The 26,029-nt window shown below is 41.5% G+C and overlaps 1 protein-coding gene across 16 annotated transcripts in view; it reads right to left on the bottom strand.

Moving 5' to 3' along the window:
- The window catches only part of PDE4D (phosphodiesterase 4D), a 1,085,833-nt gene that overhangs the window by 115,025 nt on the left and 944,779 nt on the right, over nucleotides 1-26,029 (bottom strand). The window contains exon 8 of one of the 16 annotated variants that reach the window (XM_039543164.1): nucleotides 2,992-3,721. The exons of 14 other annotated variants lie outside the window; for them this stretch is intronic. In XM_039543164.1, coding sequence (XP_039399098.1) covers nucleotides 3,624-3,721 — 98 coding nt within the window. In that variant the 3' untranslated portion in view covers nucleotides 2,992-3,623. Of the gene's footprint in view, nucleotides 1-2,991; nucleotides 3,722-26,029 lie in introns of those variants that run through there. One more of the 16 variants, XM_039543165.1, reaches the window with a different exon arrangement.

The raw sequence follows: 26,029 nt of genomic DNA on the forward strand, positions 1-26,029 counted from the left end.
GGGTGATGACTCCTAATGTATTTGGGATAGGGTTACAACAGACAGGGCCAAATTCAATCCTGGTCTAAGCAAGTTCAACTCCCCTTCTTTTCAAAGGAGGTGCCCCTGTTTACAAAATGTTTTAATTTGCCCCACAAAGTTGGAAGCAGCATCTTGCAACAATTTGAAGAGGGAAAGTGTGGCTTGCTGAAGGTGTGCAAACACAGTTGTTTTTGCTGGAGTTCTGAAAGTATTTCAACTGCACACCATAATTTTTGCTGCTTCTTTTGTGTCAAAGTGATGACAGGAACTATGTGCATATTGTAAATAAAAACAGAACAGGAAAGATCATGCTGAGTCCATGCCCATTCATATATCTCCCAATAAGGATATAACCTACTCTTGGGACCCTCTTCTCCCTTGCAGGATATCGTAACTTGCACTGAAGCTAATGGGACTTATTCATATTCTTCCTTAGGGCAACTGAGCACAGAGAATCCCCAAATCCCTCATGATCACTCCATGCCCATTGTTTAAGAATAAACAATTATTTTTTCCCCTTTGCAGCGGAGACTGTTGTCTTCTTAAGTATGGAAGAAAGCGTGAGAGTGAGACCGGAAAGTGCAGACTTTAGCTCTTGTCTATACTACACAATTAAGGGGTGGCTCTTTAAACGTAGTTCCAGATTAAATGTTTTGGAACAGTTTTCCAGCTGGTGTGGATAGGACCAAGCCATGGTAGAACTGTTTCGCAAAGCCATGTCTCTTAGGTTAGAGATCACAGTTTCTAATCACGGTCCTAACATAGATTGGCCTCATCAGGAATGACTTTTAACTGGAACTGTGCTTAAACTGGCTCACTAAGGCTGTGACTATGCTAGACTATTTTTTATATTTCTTTCTAATGTCATCACTATAGCAGCTCCAGCAGTGGTGGCAACAGTAGGTGTGCTAATACAGATCAACCATCCGTGTTTTAACTGGCTGTTAAAACACAAATATCTGCCAGAGCCTTGTCTACTCTAGTGCTCCCCATTGCAGCCGGCTGTATAGCTCCAACACTGGTAGCAATAGTGAGACATTTCAAGAAAAAAGTCTGGTGTAGACAACATCCAAGTTAGCTCCTGGCTCTAAAGGTTCAGTTCACTAGGACTGCTGCTTTATTCCCAGAGTGATCAGTTACCCCAAGAACAGCAAATGTGATTAGAGCAAAAGGGTCCTAAAGTCTCTGGACTTGAACACATTCTTTAAAAATAGGTTCCATGCACGCTGGCTAGCCACACCATCTAAGAAAACATTTCAGCTAGAATCCTGTTTAAACAGTTCTTAAACACATTTAAAATGATAGCATTAGATGGGGAACTTCGTACAAGAGGCCCCCAACTATATCATATCTTTTGGTAAGCACAAACTTGGTTACCAAGAAACAGACTCCCTTTTGGTTGCTTATATATTTTTTTCTGGGAGAAATTAAAAAATGGTTGCCACATCTCAAGCTACCTCAAAGGCTGGGAAACTTCTTAATAGCATGAGGAATATATGTTCATATATTAAAATGTGAAGTAGGAGAGGTGAAATTTAAAATAATTGTGCCATTCTTTTAAGCAAAATAAAAGCAGAGAGAAGAATTCTATTTCATATAGGAGGCAGTTTCCAGGTAGGAAGAAGATCAGCTACTTTTGGCCACGTTTCATTTAATAACTAACTATAGAATATAATTTCCTCAGGTGTAATTTTCCTACATGAGTATTTCAATACATTCAGTTAGCAAGAACATACATTATTACAACCACTGAGTCTTTTGCTACTAAAGTTGTCTAGAAGTTTTATTTCTATTTACAGTGATGGACTATAGCCTATTCATTGGGTTAATATTTTAAATCTGCTGGAGAGAATGACATTCATTCTCCACTTCATGTTTCAAAATGCTGAACCACCTCAATACATTTAAGGAGTTTCTGATAGTCAAAAATGGCAAGAAGTGGAAATTATAATCTTAGAAACACGTCCAGCTAGATATAATGGCAGTGTAAGTGTTATGAATAATGGCACAAACGGAGATTGGAGAAGGGCCCTTTTTGCAGGAAAGCAGAGTCAGTGTACCGTTGTTTTCTGCCTATTGCACATTTCTGTTGCCTAGTTCAGTTAAACAGAATAAGCTGTATAGAGAGAGTGGAGCTAGGACCCAAGTGTCTTGAATCGCAGTTCAAAGGCCTTATCCACTAGGCTATTCTTCCTTCTCACCTTCTATACAACTTCAATCTAACTTGATTTAACATGTGGAGCTCCTCACATGCCTGGCTTTTCTGCATGACTGTGCATATTTTGATTTAATGAGCCAATTATAAATATTAAAGTCTTTTAAAAATCAGGCTGCATACCATCTGATGGCAGCCCGCATACCAACAAGATGTGTACCATAGATTGAGACCTGCTAGAAGAGAGTACAGTAGAATGGGAAGGCGGTGAGTTCTGACTGTACACAGTGTAGGCTTTGTTTTAGAGCAGGTTGGGAAAGGTGGCCGCTCATATTGAAATATTGACATTGGATTCCCAATAACCCAAGCTATCCACTCCCCAAAGATAAAGGAAGCAGTGAGAAAGACAATAAAATGATAGTTCTACAGAAGTGGAGGAATATCAGTTAGGTTTATCATAGATTGGATAGCTTAGTGTACATAAAGGGAGTTAGAGGTCTGTGTTTCAGACCAGTTCCTGGTATACAGCTGTCTAACTGGCATTCTTGCTGGCAATTTCTGGGAAAGAAGCCAAAGACTGAATGGACAAAATTAACCTCTTATTCCCAGAGGTGCCACCTCCCCACCCAATTTAGGTTGAGGCATGCAGGAAGCAGGTTAGGGAATTTTTCACTGGTGCTGAACCTGTACTTTAATTCCAGGGCTGTCAATCCAGCAACTTTCACCAGCACTAAATTCACTTGAAAATAAAGAAAAGATGAGTAATTGTTAACAAGTTTATTATTTTTTCCAAATGCAAAGTTCATGTCTATCCAAATAATTTAAGAAATCCCTGTATATTTAAGAATGATAGAAATGTAGTCTTATGTTGCAAAAAACTGTAGAAAGGAACCACAACATTAGAACTGGGCTTATAACAGCGTATAGGAAGAACAATGTATTTCTAGGCAAAAAGGCATCTGTGGAGCTTTTCAAAAAGATTGGAATGACAAATGGAGGTTTTCAGAGAACTCTATAAAAAACCAAAATCTTGTGTCACAAGTCGATATCTAGGTTGTTCAGCCACCTAACTGCTGCAGCATTGAGGGTGGCAAGATGTTGCAGTCCACCCTCCAATATTTTAATTGGGCAGTCCTTCACCACATTTCTCCATCTTCACTGCTGCCCAGCAGTCACCCTGTGAAGATTAGGCTAAGCCAAATTTCTGCATTGTGGCAGCCATTCTGTCCATCCCAGTCAGCAGCCTGTTAAGCCTTGTCCAGGATGTGCATCCCAGGTTGCAAACAGGTGGGTGTAAGTTAGGGCTTCACATCCAACAATGGAACATCAGGGCCAACAGCTATGTCCTCAGGAGTGGTGGTAACTCTTGGATGGAGAGACAGGCATGCTTATGAACTTCAGAAGCCCTAACTTACACCCACAGTGTCATATGCGGCTGACAGATCCATCAGAACAGCACCACCTGTCTTGCCCTTCTTGACACACAATGTCTTGTATTAGGTGAATGACTTGATCTTGGGTACACCGTCCTCATCTGAAGCCAGCCTGAACAAAAGGCAATTGTTGATAATGAGCCTTGTTAATGAGCATCAGAAACTGTCTCTCCTTAAGACTTCATAAGACCAGGACCCCATTGTGCTAGGGGCTGTAAACCACAGAATAAAAAGACAGTCCCTTCCCCAAGGAATATATGGCAATGTGCCTGCTGATGCCAGGGCATTAGGCACAGTGTGCTACATCAGTGGTAACTGACCAATGTGCGGGACCAGGAGTGGATTTACCATGCAGTGCCACAGGGCCCCCAACAACAGGGGGGGCCTCCAAAATGCAGAACAAATATCTGACAACCTGCCCCTGAGTCCCGGCCGGCGACGCAGCAGGGCTCAGCCAGGCTGCATGTCGTGGCTGGTGGCCCCATGCCACTCCCGGAAGCGGCCGGCTGCTGGCACATCCCTGCGTACCTCTGGCGGGGTAGAGGGAGGTGACTCCGTGCGCTGCCTCCGCCCCGGGCAGCACATGGAGACCCGCTGTCCCCCTCCCTGCAAGGAGCATGCAGAGACCTGCCAGCAGCACTGCAGCAGGGCTGAGGTGGCTCCCTGCCCGCTCTGCCTCCCTCCCTCCACGCTGCTTCGCTCCTGGAAGTGGCCGGCATGTCCCTGTGGCCCCTGGAGACAGGTGTGTCTCCCCGCAGGCTGTCCCCGCCCTGACCGCTGACTCCGCAGCCAATGGGAGCTCCCAGCCAATGGCGCCTGCTGCAGACCCCCGGCCCTCCCCCGCCTAGAAGCTGCTGCCGGAGGGGTGTGTTTGCCCGAGGTAAGCGCTGCCTCCCGACCCCCTCCTGCACCCCAACCCCCTGCCCCAATCAAGGTACCTCACTTTATTTTCATTTACTTCCTATTACTTATAGGAGGAGGATGAAGAAAAAAAGAATGAAAAACCGGAGGGATATAAGAGAGAATGTTCTTTTTCTTGGCTGGGTCCCGAGGGGGGCCCCCCAAAAATGAAGCTGCACACAGGGTCCCACTAACTCTAAATCCACCACTGTGTGGGACATCAGCATGGAATGTACATTGGCCTACCAAATGCCATTTGTGGAAAGTGGTTTTGATGACCATTCTGTACACATAATGTATTTATCCCAAGATGCAACTTGGGTGTTAAATACTTTTTTATAGTTTTAGAAACATTCTACCTTCAGGTTTTCTTATAGCACCCAAAACTGCAGTGCCTGAGTGCTTTCATATTTGCCTACAACTATCTAAACCTTGCTAAAAGGAAAATCTTTAAAAAGGACTAGTTTCTGTGTGTAGATATGGTTGGCAAATTGTATCCTGCCCACAATGAGTAAAGTGCTGAGCTTTTGATGAATGAGATCAGTAATTAGCAACACATTGAAAAGGCTCTCTGACTCAGCCCAAGTTTCACCAGAAAGAGAATGACAATAAATATGCATTTTCTTAGTCAATAATTTCATGTACCAAACCCGCAAGGATAGAATTTTTCTATTGCCACCTTCTTTAATCTGGGCTTGTTACTTCAATACTTATTCCTTTCATGGACCAATGAAGAAGTAAATAAGTGACCCAGGGCTTTATTTACTCAGCAGACAAAAGCTGTGGGTATGAAAATATTTCCAAGTTATGATAATTCTTTCCACCATGTTCCACCATTAGCTTTGGATAAATTAGAAATGAACCCAAACCACAAGCTTAGATTCAAGTTTCAAATGCTCCAACATATGGAGGTGTTTGGATCTGGATTTTGATCAACCTATTGTACAGTCATATATAAAATGTGGATTAGTGTTTCTAGAGTTCAGAGGAGTTCAGTTCCAAGCCATCTCTATATGAGTCCTGTACATAGTGTCTGCTTAGGCTGCTTTTTCCTTGCAATGCTGGATCATCTTTCTGGAACTGATCTCACTTCCCAGTGTCTGAGAAAGGGTGGTTTTTTTGAGACATCGTGAAGGAAAAAATGCTTCTTTCTGAAGATAATATAGATAATAGATAGTAGGTCATAAAGATATGACCCAACCCTTAAAAATAAAGAAAAAAATGAACAACCCAGAAAAAAGAGTAGAGAAGAAGAAAGAACTAGAAAACAATGAAGATGAGGAGGAAGGCTTTTTTTTCTTTTCTTTTTTGTCTTTAATTTGTTCGTGTTTTTTAAGGAATATGGTGAAGATAAATGGAAAAAAGAGCGAACTAGTTCAATTTTTTATTTGCAGATTCCTTGCCTTAATACCAAGTGCTTCATCCCTCTCAGCCAGTTTTGCTGAACAAATGTTAAAAAAACAAAACAAAACAAAAAAAACCCCATCGTTCTCTTAATGAGCTGCATTAAGACTTCTGCAAATAGCTGATCATTTACATGTTTATCAAAAAAATCCCAACTACATAATAACCACTTTTCACATTTAAATTCGTGTCTTCCTTTTGGATATTAGAGATCATTGAGAGCAGATAACCCATACACTCTCTCTTGGTAGCTAAATGGCTCACATCATCACAGTATCAGAGCATCTCACAGACATGAATGGATTTATCCTCACCATGTCCCTGTGAGGTAAGTAGTATTTTTCCTATTTTACAGATCGGAAACTTGTCACAGAGAAAGCAGAGTGACTTGCCCAATGTCACACAAGGAGTCTGTGGCAGAACTGAAAACTTTCAGAGACCCACTCCAGTGCATTAACTCCAAAACCATCTTTCCTTCTCTTCCCTCACTCAAAAGGGCTAAAACTGCCATTGAGTGAGAAATGAGAAATAGGGTTTCTCAAGTTGTTGATTAATTTTGGTTTGAAACACATCAGCTGGAAACCTCAGTTATGCCTAAATGCACGCTACTATGGGTACAATTTTCAAAAGCACCTACGTCTGACTGAAGTCTTGTCCACATGGTCAGTTAGCACGTGGCTAGCTGTGATGTAACTCTACAGTGCACTAGCCTGCTATGCACTAACGAGCAGTGTGGACCTTGCTACTAAAAGTTCCATACTGCATATTGACATACTATGGTTTCAAACAACAGTAAGTCAAAGCACAATATACAACTTTTAGTATGACAACATAGTGTGCAGCAAGCTACAGCTGCCACGCACTAAGGCTTGGTCAACGTCTAAATCTTAGGTCGACCTTGCTACATTGCTCAGAGATGTAGTAAGCTGGGCTAAGTCCCGGGATAGACATTGGTAGGTTGATGTGAGAATTCTTTGGTTGGTCTAACTACTGCCTCTCGAGGGAGTATATTTAATACAATGATGGAAAAACCCCTTCTGTCATTGTAGCAAGTGTCTACACTACAGTGCTACAGTGGCATAGTTGCAGCGCCATAGTTGTATCACTGTAGCACTTGTTGTGTGGACATGCCCTTCAGCTCCATGTTCACAAACCCTTAAAATCAATGGGACACAGGCTCCTGTGTCACTTTCAAAAATGGTACTTGGGTGTTTTTTTATCTCTTGTCATTCTAAGAGACACTGTCCCTTCCCTCACCCCCGAATGTGAAGACAGAAGTATTTCAGGGATTGCTTTAAATTACTGTTCCCAGAATGAAATCTAAACTGCAAGTTTATGGCTAGTTATTGTATATGAATAAATTAAAAATGGATTACATTTATTACTTTTTGAAACCTGGGTAAGGGACACTGTTAATCCTCAATGAATGCGTTTTACTAAGCAATGGGGATGTATTTTCTAATATAGTTGTCTTGTTGAAAAGAAGCTGGAACCATTTAGCTCAGCAAAGCATTCTGAAAGTTCATATGAGGTGAAGCACTTTGTGGCATGTGCTCACTTTTTGTTCCCTTCAGTTTTTCACATTTTCCTATTTTATTTCCTTCATAGTTGAATGTTATTTTGCACTCTCTCTCAGCTGAGAGTCATGAGCCTTCTCAGCTGCAATCCACGCTGCTCTATAATGGTTTCCTCAGGGGGGCAAAGTGGTTGTGCTATGCATGCATGTTTCATGTCTGAATGCCATATCTGGATACTGATTTCTCTTACAGTATGATCATATGATCATAGAACCATAGCGTTAGAAGGGACCGCAAGAGTCAAATCGTTTAATCCCTTCCAAGATGCAGGATTTGTTGCATCTAAAATGATATTCCCAAACTTTGCCAGTCTATAGATCCCGAACCTTTAGGGCAGCAAGCTATTACAACATAGGTAATCATAACACTGGAGAAGACGGACCACAGACAGGACATGGGTTTTCTGGATGAAAAAGAGTTCTGCCCTATTTATATTGTTTTGGCATTTAAACGCTGTTCAGCCTGTATGAGGGAAATGAGGCCAGAGACTTTGATGGTTCGTGTTACTTTGGTTCCTTAAAAAAAGCCCCTGAAGCCCAACACCATACAATGATTTTCAGGACCACTGTGTATGATACCTCTACATGACACTTTTCAGATACAGATTATGAAAACAGTGTGTTAGGTATGGTGACAAGAGTTGCTGACGCAGACTTGTGAACCACCAATCAGTCTCTGTTTCACAGCAGGCCTATTTAAAAATGCTAAGGCAGGCAATACTAATGAGTCCTTATTAGAGCTGGGGTACAATGCAGCTACAATCTCACTGTGCGTCTTGTGATTACACTTCAGGGGAAACCAAAGCTATCACCAGGGAACTGAATCTACTGGATTCCAGTTACTGTGGACCTAGACAAGGACAAGGAAATGCTATAAATGCTGGTCCTTCTCTTAATGCCCTTAATGTGCTACAGTTAAATATTGAAGGCCTACCAGCCACAAAGCACTCTGTTCTTGAAAACATTGCTTCCTAACACAATGTTGGTGTCACCTACCTTCAGGAAACCCATGTTAATTCCCTTATACCCAATCAGTTCAGAATCTCTGTTTTTAATCTCATAAACTTAAAATATGGCAAAGCCACTTATGTCAGATCCAATTTAGCTGATGTGGAGACTCTGCCATCTGCATTTGACTACTGTAAGGATCCATTAGTTTAAAGTGGCTAATATTCACACACACACACCCCTTAAACTTCATGCCATCTATGATGGAGACTTCAATAGCCATCACTAACACCTGGGGCTGTACAGAATCTGATCAAAGTGAGACAGACCTTGCAAACTTGACCTCCCTCAATGAACTACACCTTCTTCATGTCTCTAAGCAACCAACAACTTTTCGTTCTGCCCACTGGGACCAGGGCTATTCTCTGACCTCAGCTGGGTCATTTCTGCTAGAAATTGACTCTGTATCAGGCACCTTCATGGTCCTTGGAAATTTCCCCCAGAGCAGCATTGCTGCATCCTCATTCAATTAGGGATTACCATAACATTACCATGTTGGCTCACCTATTGTCTCTAAAGCACAAGCCTCTTTTGAACCACAGAAAGGCAGACTGAGACAATTAGACTAAGATCATTGACTAATATACAGTCTATATCCTGCATAACATCTCAATAGAGCAAGCATATTCAAGATTTACCAAATCAAACTTTAAGGCCATCTCCAAGTTCATCCTACATGGCTGCCACAAAACCTATATACCAATGTCTATATACTATTTCCTTGTAGGGGAGGAAATACTAAAGAAACACACCACCGTAGAATTTAACTTCAAAAAGGGGAATTACACTAAAATGAGGAAGCTAGTTAAATGAAAATTAAAAGGAACAGTCACAAGAGTGAAATGCCTGCAAGCTGCATGGAATCTATTTAAAAACACCATAGAGGCTCAAACCAAATGTGATATACCAAATTAAAAAAAAAAAAAAAACAATAAGAGGACCAGAAAAAAATATGCTACCATCGCTAAACAACAGAGTAAATGATGCGTTTAGAGGCAAAAAGACATCCTTTAAAAATTGGAAGTCAAATTCTACTATGGAAAATAGAAACAGGGCCAGCTCCAGGCACCAGAATTCCAAGCTGGTGCTTGGGGCGGCAATCTGCAAGGGGCGACAGTCCCTGTTGTTTTGCTCCCAAGCAGCGCGCAGAATTGCTGCCGCAGATGACGGAGGCATTCCCTGCGCCTTTAGGGCGGCAGGCGTGTTTCCGCGGTGGCAGCAATTCGGTGGCAGCTTCTATGTTTAGCTCTCCGCGGCAGCTTCAACTAAACATAGAAGCTGCCACCGAACTGCCGCTGCTGCGGAAACACGCCTGCTGCCCTAAGAGCGCACGGACTGCCCCCACCACCTGCAACGGCAATTCGGCACACTGCTTGGGGCGGCGAAAACTGTAGAGCCGGCCCTGAATACAAAGGGGCAAAAATTCTGGCAAGTCAAATGTAAAAGTATAATTAGGCAGGACAAAAAATGTTGAAGAGTAACTAGCAAAAGATATAAAAACTAACAGTAATTTTTTAAAGTACGGTACATCAGAAGCAGGAACCTGCCTAACAGTCAGTGGGGCCACTGGATGATGGAGGTGCTAAAGGAGCACTCAAGGAAAACAAGGCTATTGTGGAGAAGGTAAATTAATTCTTTGCATTAGTCTTCACTGCAGAGGATGTGAAGCAGATTCCCACACTTGAGCCATTCTTTTTAAGTGACAAATCTGAGCAACTGTCCCAGATTGAGGTGTCAGTAGAGGAGGTTTTGGAACAAATTGATAAATTAAACAGCAATAAGTCACAAGGACCAGATGGTATTCTTAAGGAACTCAAATATGGAATTGCAGAACTACCAAGCATGGTAAATCAGCCTCTGTATCAGATGAATGGAGGCAAGCTAATGTAATGCAGATTTTTAAAACAGGCGCCAGAGGTGATCCTGGCATTTACAGGCCAGTAAGCCTAACTTCAGTACCAGGCAAATGGGTTGAAACTATAGTAAAGAACAGAATTATCAGACACATATATGAACACGATATGTTGGGGAAGAGTCAACACAGCTTTTGAAGGGAAATCATGCCTCACCAATCTATTAGAACTCTTTGAGGGTGTCAACAAGCATGTAGACAAGGGTGATTAAATGCTATATTATACCTGGCCATTCAGAAAGTGCTTGATGAGGTCCCACACCAAAGGCTCTTAAGCAAAGTAAGCAGTCATGGAATAAGAGGGGAGGTCCTTTCATGAATATATGGAAATGTACCCATCTCATAGAACTGAAAGGGACCTTGAAAGATCATTGAGTTCAGTCCAGTCCCCTGCCTTCACTAGCAGGACCAAGTACTATCCCTGACAGTTCTCCCCCCCCACCCCCGATCCCTAAATAACCCCCTCAAGGATTGAATTCACAACCCTGGGTATAGCAGGCCAATGCTCAAACCACTGAGCTATCCCTCCCCCTCCCATTGGTTAAAGATAGGAAACAAAGGGTCAGAATAAATGGTCTGTTTTCACAGTGGAGGGATGTAAATAGCTGCATCTCCCAATGATCTGTTTTGGAACCTGCACTGTTCAACATACTCATAAATTATCTGGAAAAGGGAGAGAATCGTGAGGTGACAGTTTGCAAATGATACAAAATTACTCAAGGTAGTTAAGTCCAAAGCTGACTGTGAAGATTTACAAAGGGATCTCACAAAACTGAATGACTGGGCAACAAAGTGGCTGTTGAAATTCAATACTGATAAGTGCAAAGTAATGCACATTGGAAAACATAATCCCAACTATACATACAAACTAATGGGGTCTAAATTAGCTGTTACCACTTAAGAAAAAGATTTTTGGGTCACCTCTGAAAATATCTGCTCAATGTGCATCAGTTGTCAAAAAAGCTAACAGAATCATTAGGAAAGGGATAAACAATAAGATAGAAAATATCATATTGCAGCTATATAAATCAGTGGCATGCCCACATCTTGAATACTACATGCAATTCTAGTAATCTCATCTTAAAAAACATATATTGGAATTGGAAAAAGTACAGAGAAGGGCAACAAAAATGATTAGGGGTACGGAACAGCTTCCATACAAGGAGAGATGAAAAAGACTGGGACCATTCAGTTTTGAAAAGGGACAGCTAAGAGGGGGGATGAGATAGAGGTCTATAAAATTACGAGTCATGTGGAAAAATGAATAGGGAGGTGTTATTTACCCATTCATATAACACAAGAACTAGGGTAACCCAATGAAATTAGTAGGCAGACGTTTAAAACATACATGAGGAAGTTATTTTGCACACAACACACAGTCCAGTTGTTGAAGTCTTTGCTAGGGGGTGTTGTGAAAAGTGTAACTGGGTTCAAAAGAGAATTAGATAAGTTCCTGGAGGGCAGGTTCATCAATGGCTATTAGACAAGATGTTCAGGAATACAACCCCATCTGGTGAGTTTCCCTAAACATCTTACTGCCAGAAGCTGGGACTGGACCACAGAGGATGGATCACTCTATAATTGACCTGTTCTGTTCATTCCCTCTGAAACATAGAGCAGTGGCCACTGTGAGAAGACAGACTAGTGGGTTAGATGGACCATTGGTCTGACCTGGTATGGCCATTCTTATTTTCTTGGATGAAGAATGTGTAGCTCTCCTTAAACAATACAGAAAGCCGGTGATCCAGAAATAGTGAACCAACTCTTAGAGAGCCTGAATGTAGCCCAAAGAGAATGCTGGGGAATAAAGCAACTTCAGAAAGGGATCTAGCAGGAAAGCATAGACACTCATCAGGAAATCTGGTGCAGCATAAAACTCATCAGATACATGGCAACAAAAGGTCCCTCCAAACAGTGTCACTATATACTTGACCAACATCATTAAAGCAGATAGGTAAAATTTTCAAAGTGTTGATCAAAAAAGAATGGAGTCAATACAAGTAATCTCCACAGCTCAATCTAAATGAAAACTTCCTATGATTCTCTAGGGAAGAAAAGAGAAAAGGCATTGAAATGAATGAAAACAGGTAAAGCCTGTGGCTTTGACAATATATTACCAGAAGTACATCATCTTGGGAAGAAAACCCAACACTGGGAGTCTATGAACATGTCCCATATCATACAGGAGAACATGTTACCAAAGATATGCTGGAATGCTACGATGACATCTTTATCAAAATCAGGTAAAGACCACTGTTTAATAGCCAGCTATCACCCAATATCATTCCTGAGTTGTAGCTACAAACTCTCGGAGTGGATGATTCTACAGAGAATTACACAGAACATTTGAGTGATGATTAGGCATGTTTCTGCCTAATCAAATCACCTGTGACCAAGTGTTAGCACTTACTATGTATATTGAGAATGGAGGAAGAAAACTGGAGCTGTCTTTTTTGACTTACAACAGCCTATGGTACCATCTGACACACTGGCTTGCTGTATAAGATAAGAATTCTATTCTTCTTAGGGGGGTTGTCATGGCAACTGAGCTGATGATCGGAGGCAGATATTTTCAGGTGGTTCTGGACCTCAAAACCAGCACCTGGAGATTCCAGAAGAATGGATTCCAGCAAAACTCAGTGCTGTCAACTTTATTTAATGTATTTGCCAATGACCTACCAAACATCATGTCCAGGCAGCTCATGTACGCCAATGATATCTGCTTGGCCTTAAGGGACCATGGTTTCCAAAAAAACTGAAGAGAACTGAACAGTGATACAACTACTATAGGTAGCTATTACAAGAAATGGAGACTGAAACTAAGTACATCAAAGACTATGTGAACATGCTCCCACAGTCTCAAAGCCAACTTGGGCTTAACATCTTTTTGGATGGGTCAGCACTTGGCACATGATTCAAAGCCAATCTATATAGAGGTCACCCTCAATTGCACGCTCACATACTTCACATACAAATACCATCTCAGTAAAGTAGCTCAAATGATCAAGACCAGAAACTGTCTCTTGAACAAACTGGTAGAGTCCAACTGGGGAGCCAATGCACAAACACTGCATAGTTTGGGGCTCGCTCACTAGTACTCACCTGGCAAATAGGGTGTCCCAGTTTGGTTAAACTCTGCTCACACACACAGCTTAATCATACCATGAGCATTACCCCAGGCACACTGAAGCCAACAGAACATATATGGTTTCCGGTCCTAGGCATATTCCTCCACCTAACATCTGGCATCAGAATGCAGCCAATAAAATGATCACCAAGGTACAGCAAATGCGAGACTTGCTGCTGTTCATCCCACCATAGGATGCTCCCTATCATCGACTGCATAGCAGAAATCCTATCTGGACAATGCTGCACACTTTCCATCCAGCAATTGCTAGCATCATCAGCTCACTGTGGTGGACAGAACATTTTATGCATTAGGCTGAAGTCTGCTGTGAGTATTGACATAATTTGGAATATTTTAAAGGAATTTGATCACATGAAAGAGCCATTACACAGATGAAGTGGTTTGATGCTAGCTGAGTCTGTAAAATAAATTAAAGAATTATATGTAGGTTTAAGGACTAGAACTGAATGAATTATTGTTTGGTTCACTGGCAGTTCCAAAAAATTGGAAAAAAAATTAGTTTGAAAGTGAAATGACAGCCTCTGCCATTACCAGGAACTCCTACATCATAATCAGGCCAAATGAACTACAACCTGGTTTTGTACATTCACGCCACCTCTAGAACCAGCTTAATAGGTTCAGGTGTGGTTTGCTGTACCAAAATTGACCATGCTGAGACATCCAGGACTGTGCATCTGTAGTGCTGTGGCGGATACTGCACACATGCTGGATGGCTGTTCTTTTGTTGTTGGGCTCCCAGAGGTCTTCCCAAGCTGAATACTGCTGATTCAGAGGCCACTGGTTGGCTCAAGACCATTTACCTGGGGTTTTTGTTGTTTTTTAAACCTGGCTTTGCTTATATTGTCCATATATATTAGAGCTGGGCAAAATTTTTCAGATAAATAGTTTACTTGCTAAAAAATACAATTTCAGGTTGACTAGAACCATTCAAGAATTTTAACATAAAATCACCAAACAGTTTCAGACAAAAATATTTTAGGCTAGAGTTGCATGAAGACTTAGGCCATGTCTACACTTACCGGGAATTGACACTGCTGCGATTGATGCAGCGGGGGGTCAATTTGGTGGGTAGACCTGCTAAATCAACCACAGAGTGCTTTCCAGTCAACTCCGGTACTCCAGTGGAACGAGATCAGTAAGGTAAGTGGACAGGAGAGCATCTCCTGTCAACGCAGTATGGTGTAGACACCACAGTAAGTCGACCTAAGTTACAGTACTCCAGCTACATGAATAGTGTAGACAAGGCCTGCGGCACCATTCACTAAAGAGAAGGAAGTGCCATGTGGAACACAGATTTGAAACCAGGTCTCACCCCTCCAGATGAGTGTCCTAACCACCATGCTATAGTGTATTCCTGGATGGGTCTCTCCTGTTGAAGCTGTTCCACCACGTGTTTTGTCAGTCTAGTCCTTCATTTCTTTTGCTTTTATTTAAAAAATGTTAAAATGTCTGGAAAGGAAACATTTCATTTTGTGTTATACAAAATGTTCATTTGATCCTAAATACATTTTTTTGTAATTTTTTTCAATTTGCTGAACATTCTGAAAAGTTTTACTTTCAAACTAATTTTTTCCAATTATTTAGGACTGCCAGTGAACCAAAAAATAATTCATTCAGTTCTAGTCCTTAAACCTACATATAATCCTTTAATTTATTTTACAGACACAGCTAGCATCAAACCACTTCTTCAGTGAAATGGTTCTATCATGTGATCAAATCCCTTTAAAATATTCCAAATTATGTCAATACTCACAGCAGACCTCGTCCTAATGCATAAAATGTTGTTTGTTAATATCTGTCATGTTATATCATACATTTTGCTATCAAAAACCATATATATTCTTGAGGGGATATCTACAGAAATATTTACATTATTGTTGACTTTTGTTTGGAATGGAAATGTTTTCAAAGCTCTGAAATCAGTTTAAATACTGTATGTTTGCATGTGTTTGAATGGCAGTGAATGGGCTCAGAAAAAAAATTGTTTCATCACAGATGTATCTCTGAGTAAAAATATGTTGGTTGCTAAAATAAATATTAAAATATTACATAGCCTGGATTATTTTATTCTGGTGTATTGAAGCCACCATTTTAGGTTGTAATCTTATCAGTTTTTCAAGTTAAGCAGGTCAGGCCAGGTCAGTACATGGATGGGAGAACTCCAATATAATGCACAGAACATTGTTAGCGATTCTGCAAGCGACTCCTGCGGGCACTGTGCTGATGGGAATGTGTCATCTCTCATATGTAGCCATTTAAGATTCTAGGACACTTTGGTCAAGAGAAAATGTTAGGTTTTTTTCCTGACCAAAATTGAGTTTAGGCAATGAAATTTGATTTCGTTTCCTTAAATTCTCTTACATACTGCCTTTTATCCCAAAGCTCTTTACAAACTTTTCATCACCATAGTACCTGAATACCAGAAGTGAAAGTAAGCCAGCACGTACCCGCAAGAAAGTGCCAACCATACTGGCTGGGCCACTGATGAGGGGGTAGCGGGAGGGGAAGGGCGCAAAAGGGGCAGCTTCCCCGGGGCTCCGGCGGCAATTTAAAGGGCCCAGGACTCCCGGCTGCCGCTGCCTACACATCAGCAGCCAGAGCCCCGGGCCCTTTAAATCACCGCTGGAGCCTGGGCAGTGCGGGCCGGGCAGCACTGATGGGCTGCCTGGGAGATTTTGGCGCCAGACCGCCCCTCTGCCTGAGGTCCCGCCCCTTCTGGGGGCCTAGAGTCGCGCCCTCTTCCCCCTCCCCACCTTGCCCAGGATCCCAGCTGCGTACCGGTAAGTCATTTAAGTTACTTTCACCCCTGCTGAATACTGAGTCCTTCATGTTACATTCATTTGGGCTAGAACAAATTTTAGGAGTCCCTTGCTCCAAAATAGCCCCAGCAACAAAAACCCAACCTCTGACACATACCAAATGTTTTCACTAGCAAAGTCTAGGTGACAGACAGACACAGATTACGCAGTAATGTACCAGTTCAGGAAGGCAATTCAACTTGTGCTTAATTCCCTCTCTGTTCAGGGCAGCACTTAAAAACATGCTTAACTTTAGGCACTTGCTTACATCTTATTCATCTCATTTAAATGAATGGGACTCAAGCCGGTGCCTAAAAGTTGAGGGTTGCTTTCCTAACCAAAGGTTTAAATTAGTTAAATCACAGGGAATAAAAATAAAGAAACAACATTAAAATAATGCTCTATCAGTTTGAACTGCACTTTGGGTTTGTCCCTATGTTGATCATAGATTAGAACGATCTAGAAAGATTCTGTATAGTGTAAAAGGAATGGAAGATCTGGGACAAATCAGGTCTTGAAAGTTGAGTGAGCACCATTGACTGAGGCTTGGTATATGCTAGGGAAATTTTCCTTTGTTACTAACACTTCTTCCATTGAAACCAGTGAGAGTCACACTGGGAATCTCACTGTAGATGTGCTGCCAACTGCAGGCATTGTTTTCAGCACCACTGGTCAATTCCCTGTGTAGGTAAGGATCCAGAGAGGAGTATGAATATGCACAGTTGTAGCTTATTATGTATTTGTCTCAAAGTATTATATAGCCCTGTCTACACTGCAGAATATGTGGGCTAGGTTGGACCAATATTAAAAAATAGCCTATCAAGGGTATACAATATCTCTATCTACTCCAGGTGAAAACATGTCATCCCATTTTAGAAAACCCTTTTCACACTTAATCTTGAAAATGCTTCTTTAAAAATGGGATAAACATACTTTTGCCTCATATATAATGACCAAGAAAAGCATATGAAATCCATGGGAGGATAAACCCATTTTTAAACTGGGTTCATCTAACACAGAATATTGTAGTGCAGACAAGGTCCTTAAATACGTGCTCTAGGGAGTGAGACCCAGCCTCTTCCTGGGGGAAAGGAGGACATTTTGGGCAAATATAAAGCCTTTTTGTGGTATATTTTGACCTTTCAGTTGGACAAAGCTGTTGTTTCTATTTTAGGGAGAAGCATTTTTATTTCATTTTGAGTTTATTCTTTGTCTGTGCCAAGATTCCTTGAGACACAATTTAGAACCTAGCTGTGAACTTTCTCCCCCCACCCCCATTTACAGGAGGAGACTTGGTTCCAGAAGATATTTCGTAATCCAAACTCTACAGGATAGATTGCTACACAGAATAAGCAATTGATCCTTCACCAGCACGATCACACTCTAAAGTGAATTTTAAAAATATCAATCAATATTACCAATTTTATTTATTAAGAGAGTATAGCTTGGTAGATTAATAACCAACCTGCCTAGGTAATTCCTGGAAACCACCACACTGTTATTCACACACCATCCTTTTGTAAAAGAGACTGACAGAATTTTAGAGGATCAGCTTTGAAAGGTTTCAGATTAGAACTAGAAAGTATTAGACAATACCAAGTCGATTTTTAACCTATCACAATATGCATCCCTCCTAAGAGGGGCAAAACTTCTACTTGTGCTAAGCATTCTATATCAACCTTGTTCTCCAGTGGACAAGTCTGTTTAGTTAATAATGTCTACATGTCAGACTGAAGAATGCATATTATATTTATAGAGGGCCAAATTGTAGCTAGCCTTTGCATGGGTGCTGAGGTTACAAAGAAATTTCATCTCCTTTGTGTCTTATTCCACTAGAGCTGATCTCTGTTGCAGTCCCAAAGCTCTCTTGAATACAGGGGCTGCTGCATGTAACAACCCCTAAGGAACAAGTCACCCCAAAGAGGATGAGGAGAAGGTGAGGTCATGGTCATTGTCATGGCCTTTCACCCCTAGGAGCGAAGTAGAAACTGGCATATTCCCAATATACCAATTAACTCTGGAAGCATAATAGCTCTTGGTACCCAGCAAGGACAGTGGGGTTCAGCACTACCCCAAGCTCAGGGCTAAAAGCTGCAATATATATATAAATATTACATTGCTATGGGACTAGCTGAGTTGCCTTCTCTGGAAGGACATTGTGGTCTCCCCAAAGCAATAAAAAACTAATAAATGCTTTTAAAAAAATACTGTACAAATCCTACACCGTTCTAAAATCTCAGATCATTTACAGTATATACGTCAGATGAAAAATAACTTTCCTAGCAACATGACAAAGTTGAACTGAAAGGCTTTTTACTTGTCAGTACCTGAGATCCAGAGCTCTGTGCTTCCCATGCAAGAGTTGAGGGCAACACTTACTCCTAAAGTAGCATCAAGAGAGCTACTACCTGCTCTGGTCGGGTAAATTGATACCATTATCTAGCTGTCTTAGTGCACATACAATACCTTTCTGATCACATTTAAAACTTACATATTTATATTTTTTAGTATAAGTCTAAACATACATTCTGTTAACTGATCTAAGATCTCAAACAAAATTATTGTAAAAGTATTTTAGATTGCCCACAAACATGTTCAAAGCGTTTAAAAAAACTTGAAGGAAGATTTTAAATTCTCAAATTCCCCATTTCTCAGGCATTTTTTTTGTTACCATCACCTCCAAACTGTTATTGAATATAAAATGCAAATGTAAAGGTGGGGAAATTATTAAAAATAAGTAATTACCTAGTATACTAAGACTTAGGACTAAATGCTGTTGTGTCTGGCAAAGGGTAAGGAAGAAGGGATGCTAGAAATGTGAGGGTTCTGCTACCATAATACTGCCAGTAGGACAAGACTCCCCATAGTGAGCTGGTGAACTGCTGCATGGTGTACTTTGCTGCTTCTTTGAGCTTGCTTGTTGACAACCGCAGTCTAGGATCTTGCCAGGTGAACAGCTAGACACATCCTCTAAAATGCAGACCATACCTGTTGGGGATGTGGTGATTATTTAGCTGGTGCTCTGCTGCACAGTACGAGAGATTGTTCCCTGCTGCTTGCAGTGGTGGTGATGTCGGAGTGGCTTCCTGTGCCCTCTTTATAACACTGGAGCACAAACAGCACTAGACCAAGATTCAGCAGACAGAATGGCACATGCCAATAAGTGCTGCTATTTTATTGCAATGTGGTAATACTGAATAAACATTATAAGGGCATATTTCCAAAGGGTCATACAGAATTGGTGCAGCTTTGCTGAATGTATGCTGTTATAATTCTTTATTATTGTATTATGGAAGCATTTAGAGGTCCCATCCAACACTATTATGCTGGGCCCTGTATAGTAAAAGATAGTTCCTGCCATGAAGAGCCTACTGTCTAAGTACACGCAATGGAAAAAGAGTGCAAGAAAGGAAGTATTATACCCATTTTAGAGATGAGATACGAGAGACAGAGTGGTCAAGTGATTGCACAATATTACACAGGAAATATGTTGTTGAGCAGAGAACTGAAAACCTGATTTCCTGAGTCCCAGCCCAGTGCCTTAACCATAAGACCAAGCTTCCTCTTAGTGTATAATATATGGCACATGATATATCCATACGGCACTGAAAAAGCTCAGTTCTGGAAATTATCATTAATGTATTATTCAGTAAATATAATGTCAACAACAAAAAAGAGTATGGTCATATACCACTTTTTGTTTTAAGTTCTGGATGAGCTAGATAAGTATTTAGAGCATTTGAAAATTCACATATTTGTGTAGATGAAGTAAATATTGTGTAGATTTGAAAAGCAAGACATTTGAATACTACATGATGGCTGCAGTTATCTTGAGCCCATAATTACATTAATATTCTCACAGCCAGCCAGATTCGGCTGCCACCCTTACTCATATTCAGTCGAATCTTACTCAACCAACAGAGCCACTGATATTGCAGAGTAAGGCTCTACTCAACCAGAGTAAGAGTGTCAGACTTTGTCCTTGATGAGAGAATGATCTAGAATAGAGCAAATCTATTTTGGTTTTGCTGTTTTACATTGATAACATCTGGCTGATAATGTAACATGATTGAGTATATTTCTAAGCAGCACAAACATTTGAAAACTATGTGGTTTACCACTTTACTTTAGCTTTCCCGTGTGAAATGTTTACACATGTTAAATGTATGCAATAGTTTTTTGTTACTGGACTTTCTGAAAATAGAGGCTTGAAATGAAAGGACATTAATTGCTCCATGAACATGGAATCCTTTCCCTCCCACTTAAACCCTGCTATCCTCCTTTGCACAGCATCTATCCCCTATCCCCAGTATCACAGCTGGAGTTTCGCAGTAGCACCCGTGTTAGTCTGTATCCGCAAAAAGAACAGGAGTACTTGTGGCACCTTAGAGACTAACAAATTTATTTAAGCATAAGCTTTTCGTGTAGCCCACGAAAGCTTATGCTCAAATATAGTTAGAGTTTGTGATGACAGTGGCATGATAGAGTTCAAAACTACTTATTTTTCCCATATGCAATAAACTAATGGTTGCTCTACCACTACAGAAGAGAAAAGAGTACAACTGAAAACAGAAATAAAATGCTACTACTGCAGCTGAGCTTCTGCATCTGGATCTTTGTTATCTGCAAACATTAGGGCTGGAATACTAGAAAAAGTTTTAGGAGTTCAATTTGCAGGAGCTCTGCACAAGATGCTAAATTCATCAGCGTGTGGCCACAACTACTACTCTTGCGATATATAACTCTCTCCCCACCAAACTCCCACTGAAAATGAAATATGAAAACAAAACAAAAACCAGTAATTCTGAATTTCAGAGGAAAATTCTAAAGTACCTGTTTCTCATCAAAACCCTCCTATATATTTATCAGTCTTTAATAAAAAAGAGTAATCACAACAACAACAAAAAGGTTGTGTGACATCTTTCCAGCACAGATATTGGATCCTCTCCCATTAGATGACTCTCCTCATCTGTCAGACCTTTCCACGTCCCATTAATACCATTCGGTCAGCCTAGGTAAATACGCTTGTGTCAAACTGTTTTCAGGAGATTTTCTCTTTCATTTATTTTGGCGCTGTCTTCTTCCTGGGCTTTTTCTCACTGTCATCTTTGCAATCCTTCAGCTAAGGACAATTTACTCAGTAGTTCCTACAGTAACGTTATTAAGCTTCCAACTTATGGCTTACTTAATACAAGGGGAATTTGAAATGTCTGCTTAATCCAGTAACCACTTGCGTAATTTATTTCTGAGTTATTTCCTGTTTCCTTAGTACAGTAATAAACTGGTTATTCCCTAGTGGCAAAAATCACACACAGATGTAATTCTGCATGATTTATTATTAAGAATAAAACCCAACAATTATTTTACTAATATGCAAAGGTTAAACTGCATCTTACTTCATTGTCTATTATTTAAATTATGATTTGGTTTAGAATTGACTATTAATTGTACTTCACATCTAATCCATGCTTTTCAACATAAATGGCAATGGTAAGATTTAGTTTCAAATACTATTGACAGGGGTGGCTCCAGGCCCCAGCATGCCAAGCGCGTGCTTGGGGCGGCAAGCCACGGGGGGCGCTCTGCCGGCGCCGCGAGGGCAGCAGGCAGGCTGCCTTTGGCGGCTTGCCTGCGGAGGGTCTGCTGGTCCTGCGGCTTTGGTGGACCTCCCACAGGTGTGCCTGCGGAGGGTCCGCTGGTCCCGTGGCTTCGGAGGACCAGCGGACCCTCCGTTGGCAAACCACCGGAGGCAGCCTGCCTGCCGTGCTTGGGGCGGAAAATACCTAGAGCCGCCCCTGACTATTGAGGGAAAAAAATCTTAAATACACTGCTACCTTGATATAACGCCACCCAATATAACACAAATTTGGATATAACGCGGTAAAGCAGTACTCCGGGCGGGCGGGGCTGCACACTCCGGTGGATCAAAGCAAGTTCAATATAACACGGTTTCACCTATAACGCGGTAAGATTTTTTGGCTCCCAAGGACGGTGTTATATCGAGGTAGAGGTGTACATCTGTATACTTAAACACTAACTTTTCAATGAAAAAAGAGATTTTGTTTTCTGTATATTAAAAGTCAAGCAGGACTGCACGATATGGCTGTGACTGCCTTGACCATTCAGAACTTCATAGTGAATAAAACCCAGACACTCCTGATCCAAAAGAACAGCCCCCTACCACTTGGAGTTGAATCTTCTTTATCTTCTTGAGAAGTGTAGACACTATGACATGCACACAAATTATTGTGATTCAATCCAATCAAAGGCAATGGTGAATGTGCACCAGTGGTAAACAATCTGTGCCCCTTGAGGTTCTAAACAGCGGGCCTTGAAGGTGACTGTTAGGAACAGAAATGTGTATTTAGTTACAAAATGAAAATATATTCCGAGTCTTGCCATACAATCTTTGAATCAGGCCTGTTGCTATAAGGTTGCTGCACAGGGTAGTGCCTTCCATGGCTTTTCCTACAGCCCCAGTATAAGCCAGGTTGCAATTGCTCCCCAACTAGCCACCTGTTATGGAACAGCCCTATGGCATCTTGTATATAAATGGATATTCTGGAAATCAAACAGGAATCTACATTTAAAAGTATCCTCACAGCTGCAGAGGTGATGATGCATTAATGGTCATAACTATGGAAGATGGGTAGAGTATGAGGAGTGGGGAAGTGCTCTGGTTCTGGGCATGAGGGGCACAAAAACCTAGATCTATAGACAGACTGTTTTTTATTTTTGTGTATTTCAGTTGAAGAGTTACAAGCATCACAGAAATGAGAAAAATGACACCACCACCATCCGTCCTACTTCTCTTGCTGATTCTCCTCACCACAAAAGAAACCACTCTTTGCTCTTTCAGCTTATTTTGTCATTCTCATTGCTACAGTAGATGCTTTGTGGAGTTACACATACTCCTCAAAGCACAGTGACAGTAAATGAGACAACCAAGATCACAAGGGGAGAGGAAGAACGCAACGTTTGTCGTCATCATGTCCTGCTTTTCAATGAAATGAATAGTTTTGGTGAGGTGATTCACAGAACTATAGATTATAAAGCCAGAAAGGACCGCTGTGATCATCTAGTCTGACCTCCTATGTGACACAGGCCATAAGACTTTCCCATTTGAACTAGAGGATAGCTTTCAGAGAAACATCTTATCATGATTTTAAAATTTCCAATGATGAAGAATCCATGACAACCCTTTTTCCAAGGGTTAATTACCCTCACTGTTAAAAATATGCACCATATTTCTAATATGAAATTGTCTAGCTTCAACTTCCATCCATTGGATTATGTTTACCTTTTTCTGCTAGAGTCAAAAGCACTCTGTTATGAAATTTCTGTTCTCCATGTAGGTACTTCTAGACCAGTGGTGGTCAACGTGTGGTCCGTGGGCCGCAGGGTGCCCACCACTTGTCTAGACTATGATCAAGTCACCACTTAATCTTCTCTCTGTTAAATTTAACAGATTGAGAGCCCTGAGTCTTTCACTATAAAGCATATTTTCCAATTCTTTAATCATTATCATGGCATTTCTCTAAACCCTCCCCAACTTATCAACATCCTTTATGAATTGTAGATAGCAGAACTGGACACAGTATTCCAGTAGTGGTTACAGCAGTGCCAAATACAGAAGTAATATAAACTTCTGTAAGCACAGTCAGGATGAGATCTACCCTGACATCTGGTGGTACATTATGAGGAGTGGGCAAAGGAATTTTAGGAATGTGCATTTGCATAGGTAAACCCACTCCACTTAACATAACACACGGCAGCATGGGATTGTTATTTTCACACTGTGGAATCCCCAATTTCTTTGTTATTGGGGCAGGAAGGGAAAAAAAAGTGCTGTTACCTTAATTATGTGAATGAGGAACTATGAGACTGCTTTATGACAGAAATGACTCAACCTACATTAAATAGTACTTGCTAGACAAGGGACATGGGTTCCAAAACCCAGTGAATTGAGAGAGGCTGGGGACAGGTATCTGTACTTGGTGGTGCAGGCTCCTTGTGTGAGCCAGAGGCCCCAGTTTTGCCTATGCCTCTCTCCACTGTGGAATGTTAGAGTTAATTTTGATTCCCTTAAGAATCTAGATACAGGTTACTGAGCTGAACTCACTTTGGACCAGTAGTGCACTGGCACTGGGCTCCCCTACTGTGAGCTGAAATCACTAAAAGCTGAAATCACTAAGAGCTGAAATCACTGGAATCGCTGAGCTAAGAGCACTGAGTACTGTGCTAACCAGTGGGGGAGCCTGAAGCTGTACTGTGGAGCAGAGCAGCTGGCAGAGTGGAGCGAGCAGTTTCCGAGGCCGGCTGGAGCGGCTCACAGGACAGCTGGTGGACCAGAGTAGCTGGTAGAGCGGAGCAGCTGTGGGACGGGTGGAGCAGCCCCCAGAGCGAGCAGAGCTGAGCAGTTGTGGGGACGACTAGTGGAAGCAGAACCCCATGAAGAGGCAGGGCAGTTGGCCCCAAACCACGTAAGGTGCCCCTTTCTACCGAGGCTGGGGAGGGGGACCTCTGCAGGTAGACTCTCAAACTCTGAGGCTGCCTGACCCGGGACAGAGACTTTTGGATTGTGGGACTTTTGGGACTGTGGGTGATTTGGGGGGTTGCTGGACTCAAGAGACCAGAGAGAAGGACACGGCCCAATTTCCTTGGGTGGGTCTTTGCTCACGGTTTGATCTATGAACTCTAGCTGAGGTATTTTCCCAATTTAATGCTTGTTGTTTACCTCATGTAATTAAATCTTTTCTGCTACACCAAGACTCTGTGCTTGCGAGAGGGGAAGTATTGCCTCCTTGAGGCGCCCAGGGGTGTGTGTAAGATTTTCCCAGGTCACTGGGTGGGAGCTCGAGCTGGTTTTGCATTACATTGTAGGGAAGGGACCCATATGTATTGAACCCGGACCTTGCTGCTATTGTTTCGGCCTGGCAGAAGGGTTACACTTCCTTACTCCTATTTGATATTCACCTGTTTATACAGCCAAGGATTGCATAAGCCCTTTTGCCCACAGTGTTGCACTGGGAGTTCATGTTTGCAGTTGTTTATCCACTGTGACCCCAAGTCTTTTTCAGAGTCATACCTTCCCAAAGGTTCCCCCTTCTGCACAGTCTACATCAGGGGTCGGCAGCCTTTCAGAAGTGGTGTGCCGAGTCTTCATTTATTCACTCTAATTTAAGGTTTCACGTGCCAGTAATACATTTTAACGTTTTTAGAAGGTCTCTTTCTATAAGTCTGAAATATATAACTAAACTATTGTTGTATGTAAAGTAAATAAGGTTTAAAAAATGTTTAAGAAGCTTAATTTAATATTAAATTAAAATGCAGAGCTCCCTGGTCTAGTGGCCAGGACCCGGGCAGTGTGAGTGCCACTGAAAATCAGCTCGCATGCTGCCTTCGGTATGCGTGCCATAGGTTACCTACCCCTGGTCTACATTCTTTGTTCCTAGATGTATGACTTCACATTTGGCCATTTTAAAAACTCATATTGTTTGCTTTTTGTAAAAGCAGCTCAAGGAAGATTTCCCATGTACAATTACATTTTGAGACCTTGGCAATTAGTCATTTTTAATCCATTTTATGTATTCCATGTTCACTTGTATGATTCTAATCTCTTAATCAAAATATCATGCAGTACCAAGTCAAATTCCTTACAGAAGTCTAGGTAT

This window comes from Mauremys reevesii, linkage group 6 (assembly GCF_016161935.1).
Source record: "Mauremys reevesii isolate NIE-2019 linkage group 6, ASM1616193v1, whole genome shotgun sequence".
In the NCBI taxonomy this organism is placed as follows: domain Eukaryota; kingdom Metazoa; phylum Chordata; order Testudines; family Geoemydidae; genus Mauremys; species Mauremys reevesii.